General features: G+C 37.5%; 1 protein-coding gene across 5 annotated transcripts in view; it reads left to right on the forward strand.

The window, feature by feature from the left end:
* Window positions 1-15,189, forward strand: part of PPP1R12B (protein phosphatase 1, regulatory subunit 12B) — a 252,031-nt gene that overhangs the window by 218,278 nt on the left and 18,564 nt on the right. For all 5 annotated transcript variants that reach the window (XM_011931766.1, XM_011931765.1, XM_011931768.1 and 2 more), the window contains 2 exons: window positions 11,057-11,073; window positions 14,862-15,006. In XM_011931766.1, the coding sequence (XP_011787156.1) occupies window positions 11,057-11,073; window positions 14,862-15,006 (162 nt within the window). The remainder of the gene's footprint in view (window positions 1-11,056; window positions 11,074-14,861; window positions 15,007-15,189) is intronic.

Below are 15,189 nucleotides of genomic sequence, written 5' to 3' on the forward strand. Positions count from 1 at the left end.
ATGGTTTCACTTTTTGGTATGTTGAATTAGAGGTACTTTGGGACATTCAGATAGTGATTTCCAGAAAGTAGTTGGTCTGACACTTAGAAAATTATGGGCTAAAAATACTGATATTTATGATTGAAGCCATGAGTGGTGAGCTGGTCTAAGGAGTAGATGTAACATAAGGAAGGGCTGAGAGTAAACCTTGAGAGGAGTAACCACAAGCAGATAAGAGATACGTTTCTTTTTCTAATGGTTCTTTCCTATTCCATCACCCCTGGAATCACATGCAGGAAAACAGCGGGTCTTCTATCTGGTTTCTTTGTTCAGAGGTATTGTGGTCAAACTTATGTCACAGTGATAAGTTTCAGTTCTCAAAGGATTCAGAAATTTAGATTAGTTAAGGGTCAATTGGTTATGAGTTTTGTGTTGGGTTCTAGTTTTGTTTTCAGTACCTAACCAGCTGTGTGACAAGGGATTATTTTTAAAGTTTGGAAAAGTTCCTATTCAGCATTGGTTTTTAATTTCTTTTCTTAATCTGATAATATTTGGGTGAGCTGGAATTCATTACAGTAAGAAGACCAAAGGGAAACAATCAGAGTTAGCTTTCATCAGCTTTTTATTTCTTTTAAGCCTCTTTTTTTATTCTGTTCTCAACCTGGTTATCATGCAGTGGGTGATGGTTATCCACAACTGGGATGTTAGTTCTCATAACAGTTCCAAAATCCAACAGCCTTCTTTGGTTACACAGCATGGAAAGAGTTCTACCAGTGACATGATTAGATAAAGATACTGAAAGTGTGTCTGGACTTTAACCTCTTCATAGTGCATTATGAAAGCAGCGTTTTCGGAGTTGTACATAAAATTGCAAGTGGCTATTTTAAAAGTTGTTTGTATGAAAAGTTAAATATTCTAGATTTAAATAAAATTGTAAAATATGTGAGAGTGTATTACAGCATTTCAAAAAATGTTTTGCGTTGATTTCCAAAATCGACTTTACATGGTTGGTTGTCTGAAAGGACATATATCCATTCAGACAGTAAAATAATGACCTTAAATGTGTGTAGATTAGAAAGGGAAGTAGGAATTAGCCTCGATAATCAAAATCTACAAATAATCAAAACCCTTTACTTGAGTGCTGAGGAATTTATTTGAGCTTATTCCTCTTGCGGCCAACAAGCATTGGGAGAAACAAAAGACCAAAGAGGGACAAGAGAGAGAACAGAAAAAGTAGGGAGAACTGTAGTAATATCAGTAGCTAACATTTATTGAATATTTACTCTTCATCAGTGCTGTACCAAGCGCGTACATGTATTGTCTTATTTAATACATTCGACAACCATAAACACCAAGTACCATTTTCTCATTTTAATGACAAGGACACTGAACAGAGAAGTTAAGTAATCATGTAAGATCACATAACTTAGTAAATGTTGGAGCCAGCAGTCTGGATCAAGAGCCTCAGCCTTAACCAGTAAGGGGTGTAGCTGTTCCAGTGAAACTACTGTCTCTTCTTTAAATAGCTCCTAGATTGTTACCAGTATCCCTGACTTTTGAATCTGACTTGGAAAGAGAGATGGCGACAACAAAAGCTATCTTAAGGAAAAATGTAACAGAATAACAGGAACAGACAAACCTAGATTAGTAAAAAGTCAGAATTTTTTCTTTTTTTTTTTTTTTTTTGGAGACAGGGTCTCGCTCTGTCACCCAGGCTGGAGTACAGTAGCACCATCATGGCTCACTGCAGCCTCAAACTCCTGTTCCTCCCATTATCTCCTTGCCGAAAATATCTAGTCGTTATCAGTCTCTCCCTTTCCTAACTATCCCTTTTTATTTACTGCATGTACTAGATGGTCTAACATTTGATTGCGTTTAATCAATTACTTTCTTGAATTACACTCTTGTTTTATGAGTATGTGTATTTTACCTCCCCAAAGAAGAGCTCTTTGAGATCAAAGAGCCATGTCTTAGATTCTGTAATTGTCGATTTTACTTCTCTAAGTACTACTCATAAGGCTGGTCACATACAGGTGCTTAATGTAAATGCAGGGAATAAATGCTGCTGCCTGAGATTTGATCTCTCTGCTCCTATCCCATTTAGCCATCTGGAAAGGACTGAGAGGCCACACATTTGCGAATCTTATTTCTAACGTGAAGGCTAACCATAGATCTTCCCAAGTCAATTCAGATTCCTGTTTATTGCAATTTGCTAGTTTATCTGTCGCTCCAAAATATGTGAGTTAATATTTTGGTTTTTGTGGGAATCAAAAGAGAAAAAGCCTGTGGAAGCTACTCAGAAATAAAAAGTTCTACCCTATGTTACTTAGGTCCCAAGTATTAATATTTATTTCCTCATGAAATGTGAGGTCTGGAGAGCCTCACTAATTCCTTTGTAAAAGTTTTGATTCACAGCCTGGTAAATAAAATTAAAGTGACTGCTACCCAAACAGGCTGCTGGACTGTGACATTTACCATATGAAAAAATCCATCTCTTCCCAGGCTTCATGAAAAGCTTACTTCCTAAAGAGGTATAATGGTGGTCAGTAACATCATCTATTGAAGAGCCTTGACAGACTGGTGGGGAGAGACCTGGAATCTCAATTAGAGAAATGGAGTGAAACTCAAACAGTGGGATTTAAGGCCTAAATAAGGACTTTTAAAATGTACGATACACTCTATGCTGTCTTCTAACAATATTTTGAGGGACTGATCAGGCTTCTTTTCTCAGGTGTTCACTGAGGCTATTTTTTTAAAAACCATCTTAATGTATTTCATAGTTTCAGATGGCCATACGCATCTGTGTGAACCTAAAACTCTAAGCTATGGGGAAAGTAAATATAGATATTAAATGTAAGAAATGTGACCCATGTGCTAGAGCCACACAAGTTTTAGAGCTCCTCATTCCCCTGTTGGTCATTTTCATCCCATATAGTACACAGCATGTGAAAGGCTAGATGGAAAATATGCCTGAGCCTGCAAATGCGTTTATGAATCACAAGAGTTTATAAATTATAACTATAAAATGACTTGCCTTAGATATTTTATGGAGGCTTTAGTATATCCATATATTTCCTTCTACAATGAGTGCATTTTATGAGTTCCCAAAAGATCCAGAAATTCTTCAGAAGCTGGGAATATTCACAAAAGGGAGGTACAGGTCTGCATAGATGCTGAGAGCTTTAAAATTCTAATAATATTAGGTAGCACAATAGAGACAACAAAAGATGAATCTATTTCTATCATTTAATGAACTTAATGGTTTTTATTTTAAAATATAGTGACATGTACTGCAATATGTGAGGTGACATTACATGATATCATTTTTACATGCCTTAAATTGATAGGGTAGTCACAATCTGGCATATGAGATTTTTCAGAAATATTTATAATATGAACTGAAAGTAAGTACTATATTTGACTATTTTAACTTTTTTTCTATATGTATTAAGTAGTTGGTAAAGACAAATCAAGACATATAATATGATGAAGACATATGTGATTTAATACTTGTCTTTAAAAGTTAATGTTTCTGTGGAAGTGTGCTCTCTTACACATATGTATAGCAGGTCACATGGATGCCTGTTTTTTCCCTGTATAAGACAGTGCTTTTGGTATTGCCCTGATTCTGAATGTATGCAATCACCTAGTGCAGCTGAGAGGCCATGTATTGTGGATGTTTCTTTTAGGATGTTACAGATAAATTTGACCTTTTTTTTTTTTAAGGGAGATCCTTGTGATAGTTGGAATTTCTAAAATGCCTCCCCAAAATGTCCTCGCCTAATCTCTATAACCCACATGTATGACAAGATAGCTCTCCCATGATTGTTATGTTACATAGCACAGTTGACCTTAAGTTAGGGAGGTTTTCCTGGGTGGACCTGAGCTAATCACATGAGCCTGGAAAGGTAGAGAGCCTTCTCAGCAGATGATGGAATGGGAAGCCAGAGAAATGTGAAGTGTGAAAAGAACTTGATGCTTCATTGCTGGTTTGAAAATCGGAAGGGCCATGTGAAAAGGAATGTAGGAGCTTCTGCAAGCAGTAGGCAGCCACTACCCTGAACGGCAGTAGGTACCTGAAACCCCACAGGACCGGATTCCTGCCAACAACCTGGATGAGCTTGAAGCAGATTCTTCCCCAGATGCTCCTGATAAAAGTCAGCAGCAGACTCCTTGATTTCAGACCATTGAGAACTTGAGGGAACCCAGCAGAACTATGCAGACTTCTGACCTACAAAACTGTGAGATAATAAATGGGTTTTTAAGCCACTAAATTTTGCTTTGGCAGCAATAGAAAACTAATGAAATTGAAAATTTGATGGTATTAATTTTTTTGATGTAGAAAAACAGCATAGGCCTCATTATCATTGTCCTCTACTGTCACATCTTTGCATAAATCTTGGAAGTTCTTGTTCCACCCTCACATTTATTTCCAGATTATGCAGGATCCCCAGATAAATTACTAGAACAGTGCAGGCTTCACTTCAAAAGTTAGAGACTGTAGATTCTCTTTATTTCAAGTTTCCTAAGAATCTTGTCTGTTTGAATTATGAAGAAATCTTTTCCCTTAAGATAGAAGGCTGGAAAACTTTTGTCTCTCTTGGACGTATGTATGAAACCAGAATGATTCTTAAAAGTTACAAAATTATACTATTTTGCAGTTAACTCAGACCATGATTAGGTTTGCAGTACCTCTGAAAATTTGAAGGGTCCTTGCTGCAGCCACACTCACATCATTGGCTTGTTCATCATCAGTCAATATTCTGAGAACACTGAAGGGAAAGAAGATGGTTCTCTGCAGGCCATCCCAGAATAGCTCAAATTGTTTCCCGTGGCTCAGCTAGTACACAAGAACATAATATAAAATGTTCTTTCTGCTTAGTCCCTCTTTGGGAGAAAATGTAAATAGAAGTTTTTTCCCATCACTGTGGGGTCAAGCCATGACTCCAAAAGGAACATGAGTTAAACCAGTTTCAGCCTTGGCAGCAGACATGTGACTTGGTCTCATTCCTTTCCCTTGGGCCCAGCTTTCCTGAGCCACAATTTTATTTTAAACTTGGTAGAAGGAGTTTGGTTTTAATTATGTGCCTTCCTGAACTCCTGATAACTTTCAAGTTGAAAGCTTTTGTGGGGATTTTTCTAAGCCAGTCTCTGGTGTTTTAAGGGCCCTATACATTTCACAAATGAAAACCAGTCTGGTTTCTGTCCCTTTCTAGGATTGCCATCTGAATTAATGGTGATCTTCATTCTGTTCTTTTATTAGAAACAGGCCCAAGCAATGAGATTATTATGGGAGAATTTCAAGAAGTATGAAAGGAAGAAGTCTGCTTCTTAGTTTTGGGACATTTTTAAAACTGTGGTCTATCTAGCTAATCATTCTTTTTACCTCTACTCTCTGTATTCATATTGGTTTCTGAGCAGCTTTTAGTCTCTTCTTCTCCAGAGTCTCATTCACATTATCTGTTGTCCCCAGTAGGACCATAAAAGCTGTGAAAGTAATTCCTTCTTTGAACAGTTTCTATCTAGTTCAGACACACCAGATAGTCTCATTTTAGTGGCCATGATTTGTCTTCAGTAGAAGGTAGAGCAAAACAATCTTTAACAAAAATACTTATAGAAGTTGTAAGACTTCCCGATTAGAGCATACAGCATAATAAATTTGTGAATTAACCTACCAATTACAGAAAAGATTCATGCCTTTTCTAAAATATATCATCATGTGCAGATAAGCTATTCAGACTCTACTTACAGAGTAGACTAACTTCTGTTTTTGAGAAGAGAGAGGGAGTGTACAGAGGAGAGAGAATGGAAGGATGGGACCACTGCCAGAGCATAGATAAAATGAGTCCACATTCCTAGCCTCTAAAGGATCATTGATTTGGCTGGACTTCCTTGGCCCTGTGTTCTAGGACTTCCCCTTATTTCCTGCCCACTCAGCTGACCTCTTAGAATCCTCTTCTCTGGGAGAAGCTTCAGTGTTCATTTCCCTACCCTATGTTCTGCTTGCCTCTTCTGATGTCACTTCCTGGCTCACTGTTCCCCTGAGATTACTTAGGCAAACTCCCACTCTGTCTTATCTCCTCTAGATTTACTCAGTAGTCTCCCTGCAGGGTTGGCAGTCAGCTTTCTTGAATGAAGTCGTGTTAGCCTAACAGTTGATTTGATCTGTGCTTAGTTTGAATGACAGGAGGATGAAGAGGAAAAATTAAAGTTAAGTCTTCTGCATCAATCCAGCTACTCTGCTTCTTTACCCAAGAAACCCCAACTTCTCTCTCCCTAAATCCAACTAGTGTTTTTCATCAAACCCCGGATTATCTAGGGTATCAAGAAGCCAAGCAAAACAATAGTTTCTAGAGGTATTCCACCAGTGAAAATTAGGAAGTATGATCTAAAAACCCAGGCCATTTTATCAGAATTGGGGGGATTAAACATTAAACCCTATATACTTTTAAGCTATCTTGCCTTACTCTTTTTAGGCTAAAAACCTGAAAGGAAACCATTTCTGTTACAGTGAGAATAATTCACCCTTAGAAGTCCAGTTTTCTTCTTTTTTTGAAATAATATTGTTTGTATTAAGGTAACTGTGTTTCCTCTGCTGCATCCAAATCTCACTAATCTCTGAGGTTTTAGGAGGTTTATATGCTCTCCTCTAATTGGTAGGGTTGATTTTACTAGGACATTGCCAAGGTTAGCCCCTGAAGGCAATAATATTAAAAAAAAAAAAAAAAGGATTCCACATAGCTCCAAAAGTCTGGTAAAAGCTGGAGGGAATTAGAGGTAGCGAGGAAAGATCGAGGATTAACTTGCAAGCTCTGTTTTCTCTATTTTCTGGATCTAGGTAAATTGTCTACCACCTTGTCTGCTGGATCACTCATCACCTACACATTTTATAAAAGGTTACCCAAAAGGAAATTGTTAACAAGGGATGTTAACAAGCCTTTAAAAGCTAATAAACAACAGACTGTGATGTTTGCTTTCAGTTACTCCTGGCAAGCAGAAGTAAGAGTGTAGGTCATCAACTTCCTAGGTGGCTGTAGGGAACACCTCCTACAGTAAGCCAATAGGGACAAAAACTGGTATGGCAATCACAAGTGTGAGCACCATTATCATTATCTTCCTCCACATGCTGTCATTTGTGGAAAAATTAATCCAGGCCTCTTGAAAACCCTGTGGAATCTGCCTTTTCATATCCAGGAACCCTCTGGGCTTTTTCTGATTGCTGCTTGATAGTGCTAACCTATTTTTTGTGTTTTTCAATTTTTAAGTGTTTGTGTTTTATATCAGCCTCCTCAGTGAAGGTCATATGGTATACACAGCCATACTATGCAGCCATATATCTGAGAACTTTCTTGGCTTAATTGTGCTTCCAGAACATTCTAAATGAAAAGCATTAATGTTATTAAAAAACTAAAGTAATGGAAATTATTAGCATGCGTTGATTTATAGATAATGGCTAAGACTGATGCCTGGTAAAATCCTAATTTCCTTGTTTTAATGGACAAAAAACAAAAACAAAAACTTGTTTCATCACCATAGAGGCAGCTGCCAGAGTCTACACAGCAGAATTTAAAACTAAAGATATAGTAAAATCTTACCCAACAAATAGGATATTTACAAAGAAGAAACTAAAAAAAAAAAAAAAAAAAAAAATTCAAGTGAGGTTTCACATTTCAAGAAAAAGTCAGCAAAAAAGCATGATTTAATTGTCAGAAAGTTAGGCCTCAGTCTGTGCACACCATGGAGAAATGGGCTTCTAGTTCAATAGGAGGAAGATAAAGAAGGCCCAAGGGACCAGTTTGATTGTAAACAGGTCATTTTTCCATACCTAAGATGATGCAGAAAGTATATCTTTGGAGAGAGTGTCAAGAATGCTACCCCCATATGAAGGGTATAGTTTGAAGGCTGTTCTACTCAGAAACACTGAGAGAAGCTAAATGGTCTTCTAAATTATTGTTTCATTTGGTTACATGTGGACTCAATATTCTGAACCAAAGGTACAAAGTTTTAACTTGGTACTCTAACCAGCATCAACAGCCAATATAATATTCTTTTTTTTTTTTTTTTTTTGAGACAGAGTCTCACTCTGTCACCCAGGCTGGAGTGCAGTGACGCCATCTCGGCTCACTGCAACCTCCACCTCCTGGGCTCAAGCAATTCTCCTGCCTAAGCTTCCCAAGTAGCTGGGACTACAGGCATGTGCCACCACACCCAGCTAATTTTTGTGTTTTTCGTAGAGATGGGGTTTTGCCATGTTGGCCAGGCTGGTCTCGAACTCCTGACCTCAAGTGATCCACCTGCCTCAGCCTCCTAAAGTGCTGGTATTACAGGCGTGAACCACTGCACCTGGCCTAATACAATATTCTTACAATTTAAAAAATGAAAGCAGAGGAATGGTGAGGGGGAAACTGACATTTTAAGAGTTCACTTCGTTGTAGTTATCACAGTTAATTCTTACTGTTAGAATAAGTGGTAACTTGCCAAGGTCATATTGCTAGATGTCAGAGCAGAAATTAGAACTCAGGTCTAGCCAAGGCCATCACACTTCTCAGAGCATTAACAATTCAGTTCAGTTAGTGTTTATTGAACACCTATTGTGTTCTGGCCCTATAGGTACTAAAAATATAATTAGGAATAAGATGGAATTTTAGTGAAACGTTCCCTCCATAACAATATGGTTTTTTAAAAAATGTATGTATCTCTTCTGGGTCTTTGTTGTCAGAGAAAAAAAATGTGTGTTTGTGTGTGTTTCTCTAATATGATCCTCCCAAAACTCATATCTTTTAGGAGGTTTTCTTAGTTGGAGCCAATGAGTTACCACTGTTATCTCCATAAACATGAGAATACATAGTACGCATTCTCATGTTTTCCCTACATTGCTTCAGGTGAACTGGTTAATTACGTTCACAGTGTTCTCCTGGTTCTGTCATGCAACTTATTCTGCTTCTTCCTCAGTGCCTCCTCTACAGGGCTCTGCACACAGTGGGTTCTTAAATACAATAAGATGTTTTGCATTTGCTGGTATGGAGTTCAGGCTCAATTATTCACAAATATTTGACATGTCACAATAAATAGTTTTCCTGGACATAAATTTTAATTCACCCAGATGCTAGGTCTTCTGACAAAGCTAATGAGTAGCCCATAGCCCAGGATCTCAGCTTCACTTGCATACTTTTTGTTTGTTTGTTTTGTTTTCAGATAAGGCCTCACTCTGTCACCCAGGCTCAAGTGCAGTAGCACAAACACAGCTCACTGCAGCCTTGACCTCTTGTGCTCAAGTGATCCTCCTGCCTCAGCTTTCCATGTAGCATGGATCACAGGTGCACACCACCATGCCCAGCTAACTTTTTAAAAATTATTTTGTAGAGATGGGGTCCCGCCATGTTGCCCAGACTGGTCTTGAACTTCTGGGCTCAAGTGATCCTCCTGCCTCCAAAGTGCTGGGATTACAGGTGTGAGCCTCTGCACCCAGCCCTATATATGTGTTAGTTCTTGAGAGGTGATTAAAATGTAGTTTCTTTTTTGAAAAAAGACATCAAGAAAAAAAAAACTTCAGGTAAAGTTGAGAAAGTAGGCATTGATAGTGTGGGGTATACATATGAGTGCCACTAGAGATTAGATATATAAATGTGGGACAGAAAAAATGCCTGGAATTGTCCTGAATTTTAGATTTCCAACTTTCAGGATTCTCAACTCACTGTATGAGAATATACCATATACTTTTCTTAATGAGTCCTAATGATTCCCCCACCTTAAATGGGGGCATGTCTCCATGTTCAAAAACCTTCGTTTAGTCCAGTGGTATTTAACCAGGGCTGTACAGCAGAATCACCTGGGGTACTTTTTAAAAATACATATAGGAAGGCTGCATTCTAGACCTACTGAAACAGAATCTCCAGTACTGAGGTTAGGACATGTACAGTTTGCAAAAGTGTGCAGGATTATTCTGATGAGTATAACCCCTGATTTAAAGACAGATTCCATGAGGAAATGTCATCATTTATCAAGGTGACTCTATTCAGTCCTGTTTAGTCATATGTGCTGTCACTGTATACTTCTCCTGGACAGCTGTAGGGTGTGGTGTGTTGGGTTGTCCTGCTATGTTGTTTGACAAACCAGTGGCTTCCAGGGACTGTTTAATGCAAAACAGTGTCATTGAGTGACTCCTCAGAAGTTCAAGAATTCATTATCCATTTTGTAGATTATTGGATCTTTGTTTCTCTTCCTCCTCTTGTCTGTCTTGAAGATTTTGTTGTTCTGTAACACTTCAAAAAAGGAAATAATTAAGTGCATTTAAACCAATTGAATTTTTATTTGCCAGAGTTCTTTTTAAGAAAAAAAAGAAGAAGGGATAGGAGGGTAAAGGTCATCTACAGTAAAAAGTAAATGTCAAACACAGACATAAGCACTTTTTGTTGTTTGATTTGTTTAAAATGACCAAGTATATGGGTTGTATCTATAAAACTCCTTTCTTTTGAGACCTCAAGAGTACCTACTTTTTTTTTTTTTTTAAACCAGCATCCTAGGGACTAGGATGGGACTTTCTCCCCTCTCCCTTACTCTTCTACTTTCACTAGCGATCTGGGAGAAACTGAGGAAGTCTCCTGAGTTTTCATATTTGTAGTTTATTTGTAGTTGCAGTATTCACTCAGGGCAAGGTTGGGAGTTTGTGAACTGAAAGAAATTAATAGAATGAATGTTGAGATCCAGAGAGGCCAAATGTCACATAGAAAGTCAGTGATAGTCACTCCTAGAACACAAGCTTGGCTAGTTAGTTGGGTGGGGAGTTGGGGCAGTTTTTGATCATTTTACATTTTGCTAACTTCTAGTTTAAAAAGATGCTATCCCTAATACCTCAAATCTAGTGAGTCATGGCATACAAAGAAGTGTGAACTAGGGCTAAGTCACCTTTGTGTAGTCAATTTGGTTGCTTTTCTTAAATGGCACCCCCATCTCCAGCTGTGAAGTTCAGCCATCTGATTTGAAAAATGCATTTATGGATGGAAATAATACAAATCAGTCTCTTGCTAATGCTGTTTTCTTTTCTTTTTTCTTTTTTGTTTTTGTTTCCTTTCTCTAGCATGAAAGACTTTCTAGGTAAGAACTCTCCCTGTTATATATGCATGCTTAATACTTGTGAGTGAATGCATGTCTAATTAAACTTAGCGTTATATAATAATTCAGTAATATTTCTCACATCCTTTCCTTCCTTTTCCTTTTCCGCAGTCACCACAATAATTCAGACTTTTATTACCTCCTGCCCAAAGCAATGGAACAAGCTTTTCAATTTACCTTCCTGCTTCCAAATTCTCCTCTTTCCAGTTCACCTTGTAGACTTCCTCTAGATTAATTTTTTTAAAGCACCAGTGTACCAGGCACCATGCTAGGTATTAGGGAAACAACATGAATAAGACAGTATCCTTACCTTCAATTAGCTAACAAGCCCCTAGAGAGACAGATCATTTCAATAGAACATAATAAGTGCCCATTAGAAGTACACACAGGTATTCTGAGCACAGAGAAGAGCAATTAACCTAATCTGATGTTCAAATTGAGGTTAGATACTGTTATTTAATAGTGCATCCAGCAAAATACCTGGTACCTAGATGGTGCTCATTAGTAGTTTGTTGAATGAACAAACTAAAGACCTGTTTTGTAATTGCTGAAAAATTTAAAAAGGATATCAAAGTTGGGGGAATGACCCTCTGCAGTTTTTCACCTAGTATCTAAAGGTACAAAACTGATCTTCTGAAAGAAGAAACTAAATAAAAAATAATAGACTGTGGAGCCAAAAGTTAGAATCTTTCTTTTTCTACTGTTGCTCTGATGGAGAAATTAAGAGATTGGGAGAAGATATAGTTATGGGACCATAAGGCAAATGAGTTTCCTTATAATTTGTTTGATATTGAGCTGGTTCTGCCTTATTAATATGTTCTAAATATTAATAAATTCTAAATTAATATGTTCTAAATTAGTATGTTGTAAACATATGTTCTTCCTCTGCTTGTCCTCTCACCAGGCAGCAACTGAGGACAACTCATTTACTTCTAACCTAGCAGAAAATTACTTAGTTTTGCAAAATTGTTGGAGAGTGGTATTTTGCTGTAGTTAATCTTTTGTGAACTCTCTTGTATTATAATAGCCATTTGTGAAAGAAAACTTTTTCCCATAGACTTCAAAATATGCTGTGAAACTACCGATTAAAACAGTGAAGCAATAGCTCAAGAATAAACAAAGAAACCTATGGAACACAATCCATAGCCCCCCAAAAATCACATGTATAAGGTGACTTCATCTCAGTGAGGAAATAATTATTCAATAAGTGATCATTGGGACAGTTAATTATCTGTTTGAGCAATTATATCCTTCCCTTCAGCAATACCAAAAATAGATGGATTTCAGTTGGATTACAATTTTTAAGAGAAAAGTGTTTTACCGTAAAAGTTAGCAGAAGAGAATATTATATAATCTTTATATAGGAAAAGCCTTTCCAAGTGTGATACCGTTACCGGAAAGGGGTCCTGATTCAGACCCCAAGAGAGGGTTCTTGGATCTCATGCAAGAAAGAATTCAGGGAGAGTCCATAAAGTAAAAGCAAGTTTATTAAGAAAGTAAAGGAATAAAAGAATAACTACTCCATAGATAGAGCAACTGGTTGCCCATTTTTATGGTTATTTCTTGTTTATATGCTAAACAAGGGGTAGATTATTCATGCCTCCCCTTTTTAGGCCATATTTTGTAACTTCCTGACTTTGCCATGGCATTTGTAAACTGTCATGGTGTTGGTGGGAGTGTAGCAGTGAGGATGACCAGAGGACACTCACGGCCATCTTGGCTTTGTGGGTTTTAGCCAGCTTCTTCACTGCAACCTGCTTTATCAGCAAGGTCTTTATGACCTGTATCTTGTGTCAGCCTCCTGTCTCATCCTGTGACTTAAAATGCCTTAATCGTCCAGGAATGCAACCCAGTAGATCTCAGCCTCGTTTTACCCAACCCCTATTCAATATGGAGTTGCTCTGGTTCAAATGTCTCTGATAATACCATAAAGATAAAAATCATCAAATGTAATAATATAAAATTGAAAATCTCTAAGTAAAAGACACTATAAACAGAGACAGAAAGTGAAGTGGGAAAAAATATTTGCTCCCTATATTAGTTTTAAAAGCCCTACTCTATAGGAGGTTCCCCCACTACCATAAGAAAAAGATGATTACCCTACTGAACGAAGGCTATGAATTGGCAATTCAGAAATAAAAAAAAAAGGAAAAATAACCAAAGATATTGATTGTTCATGATTTTAAAATATTAAAATTAATGGCAGATATATTTCTGTCATTGTAAGAAATATTTCTATCATAAGGTAACTGGACAAAGGCACTAAGGTTTATAGATAAGTCTGCTCATTTTAGCATTGTTTATAATAGCTAAAAAATTTGAAAAATTTAAGTGTCTATCAATAGAAGATTAGTTAAATTATCTTACAGGCATGTAATGGAGAAGACTGCAGTCTTTTTTTTTTAATGAGGCAAATCTATTTTTACTTAGATGGCAAGATGTCCACAATCATAGTGGTAAGTATAGAGAGGAGGAGGAGTTAGACAACAATATATGTTATCTGACTTTTAACATATTTATATGCTTGACATTCTGCAAGGATATGAACTAAACAGTTAAAAGTAGTTATTTCTTAGGCAGGATTATGGGGTGACCTTTTCACTTTCTACTTTAGATACTTCGGTATTAACTTTTTCTACAACCATATATTGCTTTTATAATCAGGAAACTCAATAAAGAGATTTCTATTAACAAAAAAAAAAAAAGAAAAACTATTTTGAAGAATGTGGGACTTAGCATCTCTGTAAGTGAAAAGTGACCACTATTGTCATTAGAAGTTAATTACTTTGTCTCTGCTTTCTCTGTGTCATCCTTATTGCTTCTCTATCTCTTCTAATACTTATTTCAGCTTCCCCACCCCCAGCTATGGCAAATAGCTACCACAGGACAGACACATCAGATGCAATTTTCACAGTTGTGACTCTTCAAACCATCCCAGTTCAGGATGTGGCACTCTACAGGGCTGATTTCAGTTTCATATGTGCTGCCTTTTAATTTGGAAAGAGCAAAGTCTGAGAAAAATATAAACCAGTGTTAAGGATTTAGGGTGATAGTTGTACACTTAAACAGATAGTTGTACACTTAAACAGCTGAGAGATCCTTCCCTTAATGAACTTACCAATACTGGAAATAAAACCACTATCAACTCTGAGAGCTCAGTTGCTAAAATACGTAGAAATTCTAATCATAGGCACAGCAGTCTTGATGTGGAATATGGATAAGATGGTAGAAAACTAGCTGTTTGGGCACTGTGTTGGTATCCCTAAAATGTTTGGGATTCCAGCAAACCTGTAGAGCACCTTAAAGGCATACATACCATGCCCTAGTGGCCGTTTCATTCCTATTCAACCTCCAGCTCTAATCCATATGTTTCTGATTCATTGACAGTCCATTGTAATCATTTTTCCAAGAGCCATTGAAATTCAAGAAATCTTTACTTTTAAAAGCACGCTTTTGAGGGAAGCTGTTCAATGCTAAACTAATTTGAAAAGCTCTAAGATTTAAGTCAGCACATAGGTCCAAACCACTAATTTTTCAGTAAGCTTCATTCTTGGCAAATGGTGGTCAGCCTCTCTCTCCAAGCTCGTGCAGTTTAGCCCTGAGGTCTGGGAATGCTGGCAGAGAGATTGAAGGAAAGAATGTTATGAGTTGTTTCTGGCCAGGGCTCTGAAATACTTCTTAGAAAAGGCACAAACTACCCCTGAGCATTACCTTCCCGCAACTACTTTGTTCTCAAAATCAATTTTTATCTTTAATACTATCTCCCACAGGTTGGAATCAGGAGGTAGTAATCCCACAACCAGTGATTCTTACGGTGACCGGGCTTCAGCAAGAGCCCGTCGGGAGGCCCGGGAGGCCCGTCTAGCCACCCTGACCAGTCGTGTAGAAGAAGACAGCAACAGAGATTATAAAAAAGTACGGTCTTTATTCAATTTTCTAGTTCTTGGGTGACATGTAAACCTCTCAGCCTTCCTCCACCACACCTAGAAAAATTCCCATAGCTCTGAATAAGCAGAAGAAAGGGCACTTAAGTAATGATAATTCCTTGCAGTTTTCTGGGTTTACTTCACCTCTCCAAAAAGCTAGATAAAGACCCCT

This window comes from Colobus angolensis, unplaced genomic scaffold (genome assembly GCF_000951035.1).
Source record: "Colobus angolensis palliatus isolate OR3802 unplaced genomic scaffold, Cang.pa_1.0 Scaffold91, whole genome shotgun sequence".
NCBI lineage: Eukaryota > Metazoa > Chordata > Mammalia > Primates > Cercopithecidae > Colobus > Colobus angolensis.